A 12,818-nucleotide genomic window follows, 5' to 3' on the forward strand; every position below is an offset into this window, starting at 1 on the left:
AATATTGAAATAATTAAAAATAGAAAGACTTCAGATATAACCAGAACAATAATCAAATATTAACAAAAAATAGAAAACTACTACAGAAATAACAATGAAAATTTAAAAAAATAAAATATCAATAACTAAAAATATAAAAAGATTACAGCTGTAACAATAATAAAATAATTTAAAATAAAACAAGATTACAGATATAACCATAGCAATAATAAAATAATAATATCAAAATTGAAATAATAATATAATAAAATAATTACAAATAGATAAAGACTACAGCTATAACCATAACAGTGCTCCTGGCGCTAAGCCTCATGGGATATGTAGTTCTTCCTGCTGTAGAGGCGGAACCTGAACGCACCACCGACGCCATTTTGGCAGTTTGTTGTCCTGCTGTAATCTGCGCAGGATCGCAGGGTCGCAGTGTTGTTCCTCCTTTATTTTTTCAAAAGCAGTGAGACCATGACTGGCGGGACCGAGTTTCACAAGACCTACAACAACAACAACAACAGCAACAGCAACAGCTCCGACACCGGGATGGACGTAGACATGGAGCCGGGGCATGTGGAAGGAGAGCGGGGAGACACGGAGGGAAGTGTCCGGGCTGCGTGCTCCTCTAACGGCAGCGGCGCGGAGGACGACGAGGCCCGAGAAGCCGGGGGCTGTAGTAGTCAGCACACCCCGGATAGAGGAGGGGCGCTCGGCTGCGGCAGGGAGCAGGAGGTGTCGGTGGAAATCGGAGAGACGTATTTATGTCAACGAGCCGATAAAACATGGCGTGAGTTTAAGTTTCAGTTTAAAAACATTTCATACTGTGTGTTTTTGTTAGTTTTACTTGATATCTGCTTTGTTTTGGGAGGTTTCACTTCACACCAAACTACATTAAAATTTACGCTTAATTGATTTTTATTAAAAGTGGCGGTAACGTTTGAGTAATTGAACTGTATAATAATTATGGCTTTATAGAAAATTCTGCGTATAACAGTATAAACAACAGGATAGACAGTAGCAATATATTAATATTATATTGTAATAACGTGATATGAGACTATATCGTCTTATTTGTTTATCGTGATAAGGCATAACTGTCTTATCCTGGTTTTAAAAACTGCATTACAGTAAAATGTGAAATGTTCTGAACTTAAAGGACTTAAAACAGTTATTTTTAATAGATAGAATTATTTTCTGATGTTTTTGTTTTGTTTTGTCTTGTAGCACTTTTAATTTTGCTTTGGAAATGTAAAGTGCTTTAGAAATAAAATGTATTATAATCATTATTATATCCACATTACTGATAGATATTTATCAAAAATCGCATTGTGTAAATATTTTTGTGATTGAACCGACAACTCTACAAAGTCAACTCTACAATATCGCGGTGATATCGAGGTATTTAATAGTCAAATATATCGCGATATTTGATTTGTCCGTATCGCCCAGCTCTAACACAAACACAGAACAGTGTGAACAACAGGATAAACAATCCTAATAGTTTATGTTTTACTGGGAGAAATTAAGCCTAAATTGCAGTTTGGAGGATTATAGGATTGCCGAATTAGATCATGGCCCAACAGGTATTGAGCAACGTTTTATTAGCCGAATAACATTAAGTATATTTGGATATCGTGATACGGCAGAAGTTGGTTTTAAAGGCTGAATTACAGTAAAATTATGTCATTCTCTGAACTTACCAGACTGCTCTAGCTGTTTTTATTATTTACCTTTTGCTCACTTTGTCATTATATCCACATTACTGATGATTATTTATCAAAATTTCATTATGTGAATATTTTGTGAAAGCTACAATATTGTTGCGATATTGATATCGAGGTATTTGGTCAAATATATTGTGATATTTGATTTTATATATATCGCCCAGTCCTACGCCAAATTGATTTTTATTGACGTTTGAGTAATTTTGGATATCGTGTTACGGCAGAAGTTTTGTCTTTTCCTGGTTTTAAAGGCTGAATTACAATAAAATCATGTAATTTTCAGAACTTACCAGACTGCTCTAGCTGTTTTTATTATTTACTTTTTACCCATTTTATCATTATATCTACATTACTGATGATTATTTATTATTTATATTGATATCGAGGTATTTGGTCAAATATATCGTGATATTTGATTTTATCTATATCACCCAGTCCTACGCCAAATTGATTTTTATTGACGTTTGAGTAATTTAACTATATTTTTGAAAGCACAAATAATCATTAAGGGGTATAAACACGTCATAAACACATAACAGGATAGACAGTTGGGTTGGGCAATATATTGATATTATATCGTTATCGTGATATGAGACTATATATATCGTCTTAGATTTTGGATATCGTGATACGGCAGAAGTTTTGTCTTTTCCTGGTTTTAAAGCTGCGTTACAGTAAAATGATGTAATTTCCTGAAATTACCAGACTGCTCTAGCTCTTCTATTATTTACCTTTTACCCATTTTGTCATTATATCCACATTACTGATGATTACTTATTATTTATATTGATATCGAGGTATTTGGTCTAATATATCGTGATATTTGATTTTATCTATATCGCCCAGTCCTGCGCCAAATTGATTTTTATTGACGTTTGAGTAATTTAACTATATTTTTTAAAGCACAAATAATCATTAAGGCGTATAAACACGTCATAAACACATAACAGGATAGACAGTTGGGTTGGGCAATATTGATATTATATCAATATCGTGATATGAGACTATATATATCGTCTTAGATTTTGGATATCGTGATACGGCAGAAGTTTTGTCTTTTCCTGCTTTTAAAGGTAATTTTATGTACAGGAGTGATATTAATAGAGTAATAAAACTTGAATTTGTTATTTATTATTACACAGATTTTAAAGCGGGGGCAAAATTATCAATCCAGAAATATCTTAAAATATAGTTTTTAAAAGCAGCGTCTGGTACATTTTAGTATTTTGTTGGTTTTATGTCATTTGCACCATTTTTTTTTTTTTTTTTACCAAAAGTAAGACTGAATGCTCCTGAAAATGTCAAATGGTGTAACCACAAAAGACTGAATGCTGCTGAAAATGTCAAATGGTGTAACCACAAAAGACTGAATGCTCCTGAAAATGTCAAATGGTGTAACCACAAAAGAATGATAGATATTAAATATGTTATCCACCTACAGTGTATTTAATTGGACTTATACTAATAATGACTTCATTCTATCTTCCTTCCTTCCTTCCTTCCTTCCTTCCCTTCTTCCTTCCTTCCCTCCATCTTTTCTTTCTTCCTTCATTCCTTCCCTTCCTCTCTCCCTTCCTTCCTTCCTTCCTTCCTCTTTCTTCCTTCCTTACCTTCTTCCTTCCTCTCTGTGTGTCTCTCTCTCTTACAGATACAGCAGAAGTGATTCAGTCCCGGCTGAACGAGCAGGAGGGCAGAGAAGAGTTCTATGTTCATTATGTTGGATGTAAGTACTTCACCCTCTAGTTTCACATCAGTCTCAACTAGGGTTGCAAAGGGGTGGAAGATTTCCGGTATATTTCCAGGAAGTTTCTGGTAAATTTCCATGGGAAGTTAAGCTGAGGAATTTTGGAAATATTCCAAATTGGAAACTTTCCATGGGAATTTATGGGAATTTATGGCAACTGAGGGTAATTTAGTGGAAAGGTATCACCATTTGATTGATTTAATTGGATAAAAAAAGAACAATGACAATGAAAAAAGGTGCACAATGTCGCTTGATGTCCCTGAGCTGTTGAAGTTGTATTAAATTATACAATTATTTATAATTTAATATTAAAAAAAACAACTAAAAGTTGTTATTCTCAATGGTTTCACACACAACTCTGAAAAAATACAACAATGTGTCTGTGAAGCTACACATCCCTGATGTGCATGTAGGGGGCGTGGTCTCAGTATGCACAGTGCATGTAAGGGGCGTGGTCTCAGTATACACAGTGCATGTAGGGGGCGTGGTCTCAGTATGCACAGTGCATGTAGGGGGCGTGGTCTCAGTATGCACAGTGCGTGTAAGGGGCGTGGTCTCTTCTTCATCTCCGTCTTCTTTGTCCCTCAGTCAACAGACGTCTGGACGAGTGGGTCGGTAAAGCTCGCCTGGCGCTTACCAAGACGGTGAAAGACGCGGTGAGGAAGAGCACGGAGATCGGCAGCGTCGGGGACTTGGGCGAACAGCCGGAGAGAAAGATCACTCGAAACCAGAAGCGCAAACACGACGAGATCAACCATGTGCAGAAGGTGGAGACTCGATCTATAATCTATAATCTATCTATTGTTCTGTGCTGTGCAAAGTGTCTCTTTATTATTTAGTGTTTATTTAATGGACTTTTTTTTTTGTTTTTTAAATCTGCAGACGTATGCGGAGATGGACCCAACAACAGCTGCCCTGGAGAAGGAGCATGAAGCGGTACGTGTGTGTGTGTGTGTGTGTGTGTGTGTGTGTGTGTGTGTGTGTGTGTGTGTGTGTGTGTGTTGATATAAAGTACCAGTATTTACCAGGCGGGGCGTTCCTGTCCTCTGAAATGAAGCCAACCAGGAAGTAACTTAGAGCTGCATTCTATCAAAAGGCCACCAGGGGGCGACCGTCTCTATACAAGTCAATGGAGAATTCACCAACTTCTCACTTGATTTCTAACCTCAGTAAACGTTTTCAAAATGTGTTTATGGTCTCAATCGCTAGTTTAAAGCCTTCTTCAATGCAGTATGATGTTCATTTGGGACATTTTGGCCTCCCTGATTTTATATGTGACGATAAAGCAGGGTATGCATTAGGGCGTGGCTACGTCCTGATTGACAGGTTGATTGACCAATGTCCTCGAGATCCAGCCCTCGTAACCATAGCAACCTCCCCGCTCCGCCCATGGCTCCGCCTCATGCCCATATAAGTAGAATCCGTGTTTTTATTTCTCCCAGCATGCACCTGAAATTTTCAAGATGGCGCTGCCTAGATTAGAAACTATTGGCTTCCGAGCAGCAGTCCACAAACCAATGGGTGACGTCACGGATGTTACGTCCATTTCTTTTATACAGTCTGTGGTATTTACCTCTTAAACTTCCTCTCCCATCAGATCACGAAGGTAAAATACGTGGACAAGATCCAGATAGGAAACTTTGAGATCGACGCCTGGTATTTCTCGCCGTTTCCTGAAGACTACGGCAAGCAGCCCAAGCTGTGGATCTGCGAGTACTGCCTCAAATACATGAAGTACGAGAAGACCTTCAGGCATCACCTGGTGAGTCACAGGTTGTGATTCAACCCCAGATCAAACACATGGCTCCTACAGTTATATTATTAATGACTCTGTTTTATTGTCCAGCTGTGAAACACAAAGCGATATTCGTTGTAGCGTAAAGTTTGAGGTTTGACCATTTGACCGTTTGTCTCTCCAGTCGCACTGTCAGTGGAAGCAGCCTCCAGGAAAAGAGATCTACAGAAGAAGCAACATCTCTGTGTATGAAGTGGACGGTCGGGACCACAAGGTGAAGAAATACACTGCAAGGAAAAGAGGAAGGGAGGGAGGAAGGAAAGATGGACAGACGAAAGGAAGGAAGGAGGGAGGGAGGGAGGAAGGAAGGAAGGAAGGAGGGAGGGAGGGAGGGAGGAAGGAAGGAAGGAAGGAAAAGTGGAAGGAAGCTGTGGTTAATGTCTAGTTTACTTCATTAGAACTATGTAAAGATCATGGTTTGGGTTAAAATGAAGGAAGGGAGGAAGAAGGAAGGTAGGAGGGAGGGAGGAAGGGAGGACAGAAGGAAGGGAGGAAAGAGAGAGGAAGGAACAAAAGAGAGAAGGAAGGTAGGAGGGAGGGAGAAAGGAAAAGAGGAAGGGAGGGAGGAAGGAAAGATGGACAGAGGAAAGGAAGGAGGGAGGAAGGAAAAGTGGAAGGAAGCTGTGGTTAATCTCTGTGTATGAAGTGGACGGTCGGGACCACAAGGTGAAGAAATACACTTAATGTTTAAATAGCAGCGTCAGTGAGGGTTCAGTTTAAATTTAAAAAGTTAAAATGTGAAAATAAACGTTTGAATAACTTCACACATTCTTTTTTTGTGGACCCAGCATCACATTTCTGCTTTTAGAGGATTATGGTAAAAATGTAGTGGTGTAACCATAAAAACTTTATATCAAATAATTCAACTTGCTTAAAAACAGTGATGGAAGGAAGGACAGAAGGAAGGATAGATGGATGGAAGGAAGGAAGGAAGGAAGAGAGGAAGGAAGAGAGGAAGGAAGGAAGGAATAAAGAGAGGAAGGAAGGAAGGAATAAAGAGAGGAAGGAAGTAAGGAAAGAGGAAGGAATGAATAAAGAGAGGACGGAAGGAATGAATAAAGAGAGGACGGAAGGAATGAATAAAGAGAGGACGGAAGGAATGAATAAAGAGAGGAAGGAAGGAAGGGAGAGAGGAAGGAAGGGAGGGAGGAAGGGAGGGAGGAAGGGAGAGAGGAAGGAAGGGAGGAGGAGAGGGAAGGAAGGAAGAAACACAGGAAGGAAGAAAGAAGGTAAGGAAGGAAGGGAGGGAGAGAGGAAGGAAGGAATAAAGAGAGGGAAGAAGGTAAGGAAGGAAGGAAGGGAGAGAGGAAGGAAGAAAGAGAGGAAGGAAGTAGAAATAGAGGAAGGAAGGAAGAAAGAGGAAGGAAGGAAGGGAGGAGGAGAGGGAAGAAAAGAAGGAAGGAAGGAAGAAAGAGGAAGGAAGGAAGAAGGGAAGGAAGAAAAGATGGAGGGAAGGAAGGAAGAAAGAGGAAGGAAGAAGGTAAGGAAGGGAGAGAGGAAGGAAGGAAGAAGTTAAGGAAGGAAGGGAGAGAGGAAGGAAGAAGGTAAGGAAGGAAGGAATAAAGAGAGGAAGAAAGGAATAAAGAGAGGAAGGAATGAGAGATGTTCTTTAAACTAAATGTGTGGTCGGTGTTCTCTCTGCAGATCTACTGTCAGAATCTTTGTCTACTAGCGAAGCTGGAAGGAAGGAAGGGAGAGAGGAAGGAAGGGAGAGAGAGAGAGAGAGGGAGGGAAGGAAGGGAGAGAGGAGGGAAGGAAGGAAGGAATAAAGAGAGAGATTTTTCTTTAAATTGACTTTGTGGTCGGTGTTCTCTCTGCAGATCTACTGTCAGAATCTTTGTCTACTAGCCAAACTGTTCCTGGACCACAAGACGCTGTACTTCGACGTGGAGCCGTTCATCTTCTACATCCTCACCGAGGTCAACAAGCACGGAGCGCACATCGTCGGATACTTCTCCAAAGTGAGTCACCATGATTACTCCTTCTTTCCTTTCCTTTCCTCCTTTCCTTCCTTCCTTCCTTCTTCCTCCCTTGACTCGAGGACTACCTCTCCAAAGTGAGTCACCATGATTACTTCTTCTTTCCTTTCCTCCTTTCCTTCCTTCCTTCTTCCTCCCTTGACTCGAGGACTACTTCTCCAAAGTGAGTCACGCTGATTACTCCTTCTTTCCTTTCCTCCTTTCCTTCCTTCCTTCCTTCTTCCTCCCTTGACTCGAGGACTACTTCTCCAAACTGAGTCACGCTGATTACTCCATCTTTCCTTTCCTCCTTTCCTTCCTTCCTTCCTTCCTTCTTCCTCCCTTGACTCGAGGACTACTTCTCCAAAGTGAGTCACCATGAATACTTCTTCTTTCCTTTCCTCCTTTCCTTCCTTCCTTCCTTCTTCCTCCCTTGACTCGAGGACTACTTCTCCAAAGTGAGTCACGCTGATTACTCCTTCTTTCCTTTCCTCCTTTCCTTCCTTCTTCCTTCTTCCTCCCTTGACTCGAGGACTACTTCTCCAAAGTGAGTCATCGTGATTACTTCTTCTTTCCTTTCCTCCTTTCTTCCTTCCCTCCTTTCCTTCCTTCTTCCTCCCTTTTTTCCTCTGTCCTTCTTCCCTTCCTTCTTTCCTTTCCTCCTTTCCTTCCTTCCTCCTCCCTCTTTACCTTGCTTTTTTCCTCTGTCCTTCCTCCCTTCCTTCTTTCCTTTCCTCCCTTCCTTCCTCCCTCCTTTCCTTCCTTCCTCCTCCCTCCTTTCCTTTCCATCCTTCCTTCTACCTCCCCCCTTTCCTCCCTTCTTCCTCTGTCCTTCCTCCCGCCTTTCCTTCCTTTTTTCCTCTGTCCTTCCTCCCTTTCTCCATCCTTTCCTTCTTTCCTTCCTTCTTCCTCCCTCCTTTCCTTCCTTCTTCCTCCCTTGACTCGAGGACGAGCCACAAGAGGATCCTAAAACTCATCGTGGTACCTTAAGGAGTTAATTGATGCTGTAGTTTTAAACCTGCATCATGACTTTAACTGTTTGCTTTGGTTTCAGGAGAAAGAGTCTCCAGACGGGAATAACGTAGCGTGTATTCTCACGCTGCCGCCGTACCAGCGCAGAGGTTACGGAAAGTTCCTCATAGCTTTCAGTAAGTGTGTGTGTGTGTGTGTGTGTGTGTGTGTGTGTGTGTGTGTGTGTGTGTGTGTGTGTGTGAGAGAAACCTGAAACCTGGATTATTTAACTTGTAAATGCACCATGAGTCCACACAGATTTAACAGAGTGTGTGTGTGTTTGTGTGTGTGTGTGTGTGTGTCTCTGTGTGTGTGTCTCTGTGTGTGTGTGTGTGTCTCTGTGTGTGTGTGTGTGTGTGTGTGTGTGTGTGTCTCTGCTCTGTGTGTGTGTGTGTGTGTGTGTGTGTGTGTGTGTCTCTGTGTGTGTGTGTGTGTGTGTATCTCTCTGTGTGTGTGTGTTTGTGTGTGTGTGCAGGTTACGAGCTGTCGAAGCTGGAGAGTGCGGTCGGGTCTCCTGAGAAGCCTCTGTCTGATTTGGGGAAGCTGAGCTACAGAAGCTACTGGTCCTGGGTTCTGCTGGAGATCCTGAGAGACTTCAGAGGGACGCTGTCCATCAAAGACCTCAGGTTGGTTTATTAGTTGACGTAGACAAACTAAATTTGGTACACATATATATCATGTAAAGACCAGGCGGGGAGTTCTGGTCCTCTGAAATGAGGCCAACCAGGAAGTAACTTAGAGCTGCATTCTATCAAAAGGCCACCAGGGGGCGACCGTCTCTATACAAGTCAATGGAGAATTCACCAACTTCTCACTTGATTTCTAACCTCAGTAAACGTTTTCAAAATGTGTTTATGGTCTCAATCGCTAGTTTAAAGCCTTCTTCAATGCAGTATGATGTTCATTTGGGACATTTTGGCCTCCCTGATTTTATATGTGACGATAAAGCAGGGTATGCATTAGGGCGTGGCTACGTCCTGATTGACAGGTTGATTGCCCAATGTCCTCCAGATCCAGCCCTCGTAACCATAGCAACCTCCCCGCTCCGCCGTTGGTCCCGCCCATACGTCCACCCATGGCCCCGCCTCATGCCCATATAAGTAGAATCCGTGTTTTTATTTTTCCCAGCATGTATCTGAAATTTTCAAGATGGCGCTGTCTAGATTAGAAACTATTGGCTTCCGAGCAGCAGTCCACAAACCAATGGGTGACGTCACGGATGTTACGTCCATTTCTTTTATACAGTCTGTGGTAAAGACGCACAAAAAAGTCTCTTGGACCGATACCTGAACTCCAACAGGAAGTCAGCCATGTTTTTTGTATTTCCTCGCCTCGTACATTAACGAACTCCTCATACAGAGTTCAACCAACGCTGTGTTAGTTGATTAGCTCTTATGTGATTATATAATTGCACAAGCTGACATCATGATTCAATTAATTGTGCCGCTCTAATAGAGACACTCTCTGCTCATCATCATCATCATCATCATCATCACCGCACTTCCAGCTTTCCTCTCTTCTAACTTCGTCTTCCTGTCACTTCCTGTCTGCAGTCAGATGACCAGCATCACGCAGAGCGACATCATCAGCACGCTGCAGTCGCTCAACATGGTGAAGTACTGGAAAGGTCAACATGTGATCTGTGTGACGCCCAAACTGGTGGAGGAGCATCTGAAGAGCGCCCAGTACAAGAAACCGCCCATCACAGGTGAGAGAGCAGAGCCAACTGGTACCTCCTTATTTTTTTTTTATTTTTTTTTTTTAAGTCCCGTTTTTCCTCTTTTTTATAGTTTCAAATGTCTTTTTTTTATTGAGAAATTAAATTTGTTAAATTTGACTCTCTCTCTCTCTCTCTCTCTCTCTCTCTCTCTCTCTCTCTCTCTCTCTCTCTCTCTCTCTCTCTCTCTCTCTCTCTCTCTCTCTCTCTCTCTCTCTCTCTCTCGTCTCCTTCCACAGTGGACACGATGTGTTTGAAGTGGGCTCCTCCGAAAAATAAACAAGCCAAGTTGTCCAAGAAGTGAGAGACGACGACGCCACTTCAAATCAACCTTCAAGTCAACCTTCAGTCAACAGCTCCATCCATGTGTTCATATCACTCTCCTCCTCAATCTGCTGTTATAAATAAAAACTCAAACTGTAAATAATTGTTAGTATCATCTGTCAGTATTTTCTTAAAATATAAATTAAAAAAAAAAAAAAAAAAACTATAACGTGTCCTGAGTTCTGCTTTGTGTCGTGATATCTGTTCAAAAACTAAAATCTGTTGAACTCATTTCACTTTTAGGTCAATCTTTAGCACTTCTATGAGGTATGTAATGCACAGACAGACCATCAGATTGTTCTATGGTTGCTATAGATACAGGTTGTTTTATAGTTGCTATAGATACAGGTTGTTCTGTGGTTGCTATAGATACAGGTTCTATGGTTGCTATAAATACAGGTTGTCTATGGTTGCTATAGATACAGGTTGTCTATCGTTGCTATAGATACAGGTTGTTCTATGGTTGCTATAGATACAGGTTGTTTTATAGTTGCTATAGATACAGGTTGTCTATGGTTGCTATAGATACAGGTTGTTTTATAGTTGCTATAGAGACAGGTTGTCTATGGTTGCTATATAGTTGCTATCGATACAGGTTGTTCTATGGTTGCTATAGATACAGGTTGTCTATGGTTGCTATAGATACAGGTTCTATAGTTGCTATAGATAAAGGTTGTCTATGGTTGCTATAGATAAAGGTTGTCTATGGTTGCTATAGATACAGGTGCTATGGTTGCTATAGATACAGGTTGTTCTATGGCTGCTATAGATACAGGTTATGCTATGGTTGCTATAGATACAGGTTGTGCTATGGTTGCTATAGATACAGGTTGTTCTATGGTTGCTATAGATACAGGTTGTGTTATGGCTGCTGTAGATACAGGTTGTTCTATGGTTGCTATAGATACAGGTTGTGCTATGGTTGCTATAGATACAGGTTGTGCTATGGTTGCTATAGATACAGGTTCTGTGGTTGCTATAGATACAGGTTGTGCTATGGTTGCTATAGATACAGGTTGTGCTATGGTTGCTATAGATACAGGTTGTTCTATGGCTGCTATAGATACAGGTTGTTCTATGGTTGCTATAGATACAGGTGCTATGGTTGCTATAGATACAGGTTGTTCTATGGCTGCTATAGATACAGGTTATGCTATGGTTGCTATAGATACAGGTTGTGCTGTGGTTCCTATAGATACAGGTTGTGTTATGGTTGCTATAGATACAGGTTGTGCTATGGTTGCTATAGATACAGGTTGTGCTGTGGTTGCTATAGATACAGGTTGTTCTATGGCTGCTATAGATACAGGTTGTGCTATGGTTGCTATAGATACAGGTTGTGCTATGGTTGCTATAGATACAGGTTGTTCTATGGCTGCTATAGAAACAGGTTGTGCTATGGTTGCTATAGATACAGGTTGTGCTATGGTTGCTATAGATACAGGTTGTGCTGTGGTTGCTATAGATACAGGTTGTGCTGTGGTTGCTATAGATACAGGTTGTGTTATGGACATCAGATGAATAGAAGTTTGGAACAAATGAGTCTGTAGAGGCTGTAAAACATCACATTTAGCCTCAATGAGAAAATAAATCCATGTTTTTCTTCCTCCCGTCCTTCCTCCCTCCTTTCCTTCCTTCTTCCATCCTTCCTCCTTCCTTCATTTTCTCTCAGCAGCAGCAGCAGCAGCAGCGTTTCATGTTGCTTCCACACAGAATTTAAATAAGCATCTTTAATTGTTCATGTTGCTTGTGTAAATCCTGTGTGATGTGCTGCTGTCTCTGTCTTTGCATTATGTTTTTTTGTTTTGTGCTATTCTGTTTCTGTTCATATGTTTTAATTATGACCTGCTGAGGGACTGCAGATGAAAATGAGCTGTAAGCTAACTCTGCTACAGCACATCAAGAGGTAACATTTATGTTTCATTCTGTACATGGTCCCTTACAAATAGTCTCAATAAAATATACAAATAAATCTTTCATTTGCAGGCTGGATGTAAAAATAAATAGTAAACATGCTCTTATCTGATCTGACCCTGGCTGATAAACTGTGACTGAAACAATACAAACATCATTAATCAACATGTTTGATGCAGCAGCGACACCTGCTGGACAAAACACTCACCTACAGTCAGCGCAGGAGGAAACACACAAACTCCAAGTAGTAGCACAGTGTAGAAATACTTGTTTGACAGTAGTTGATGCTGCAGCTGAGTTACAGTCCTGCAGTGTGTGACTGTGGAGGAAAGAAGGAAGCAGCCAGGAACACAAAAACAAGCCAAACTCAAGTATAAACCAGGACTGTGTTTGCATGTTTATACATATTCTCATTTTTTATCAAACTAAAATGTTAAACACTGTGTGGCTCCAGCTTCTCTCATATGATGATTTTCTGCTTTTCTCTGTTTAAATTTATTATAAACTGAACATTTCTGATATTTTATTAACAAAAAGTTAAATGGAGAAAATAATCAGCCATGTTCAGAAAAAGGTGTCTGTAGGGCAGAAGTTTAAAAGTGAGGAACATTAATAGAAAATGAATAAAACTCTGCAGCAAAGA

General features: G+C 40.8%; 1 protein-coding gene across 1 annotated transcript; it reads left to right on the forward strand.

Moving 5' to 3' along the window:
- Window positions 1-406: 406 nt before the first annotated feature.
- Window positions 407-10,509, forward strand: kat8 (K(lysine) acetyltransferase 8). The gene is made up of 11 exons (XM_053338149.1): window positions 407-775; window positions 3,361-3,435; window positions 4,045-4,223; window positions 4,339-4,392; window positions 5,054-5,218; window positions 5,376-5,465; window positions 7,072-7,212; window positions 8,264-8,357; window positions 8,696-8,846; window positions 9,774-9,928; window positions 10,177-10,509. The coding sequence occupies exons 1-11, from the start codon at window positions 460-462 to the stop codon at window positions 10,239-10,241; spliced, it is 1,485 nt and encodes a 494-aa protein (XP_053194124.1). The 5' UTR covers window positions 407-459; the 3' UTR covers window positions 10,242-10,509.
- The last annotated feature ends 2,309 nt before the right edge of the window (window positions 10,510-12,818 follow it).

This window comes from Scomber japonicus, chromosome 18 (genome assembly GCF_027409825.1).
Source record: "Scomber japonicus isolate fScoJap1 chromosome 18, fScoJap1.pri, whole genome shotgun sequence".
Taxonomy (NCBI): domain Eukaryota; kingdom Metazoa; phylum Chordata; class Actinopteri; order Scombriformes; family Scombridae; genus Scomber; species Scomber japonicus.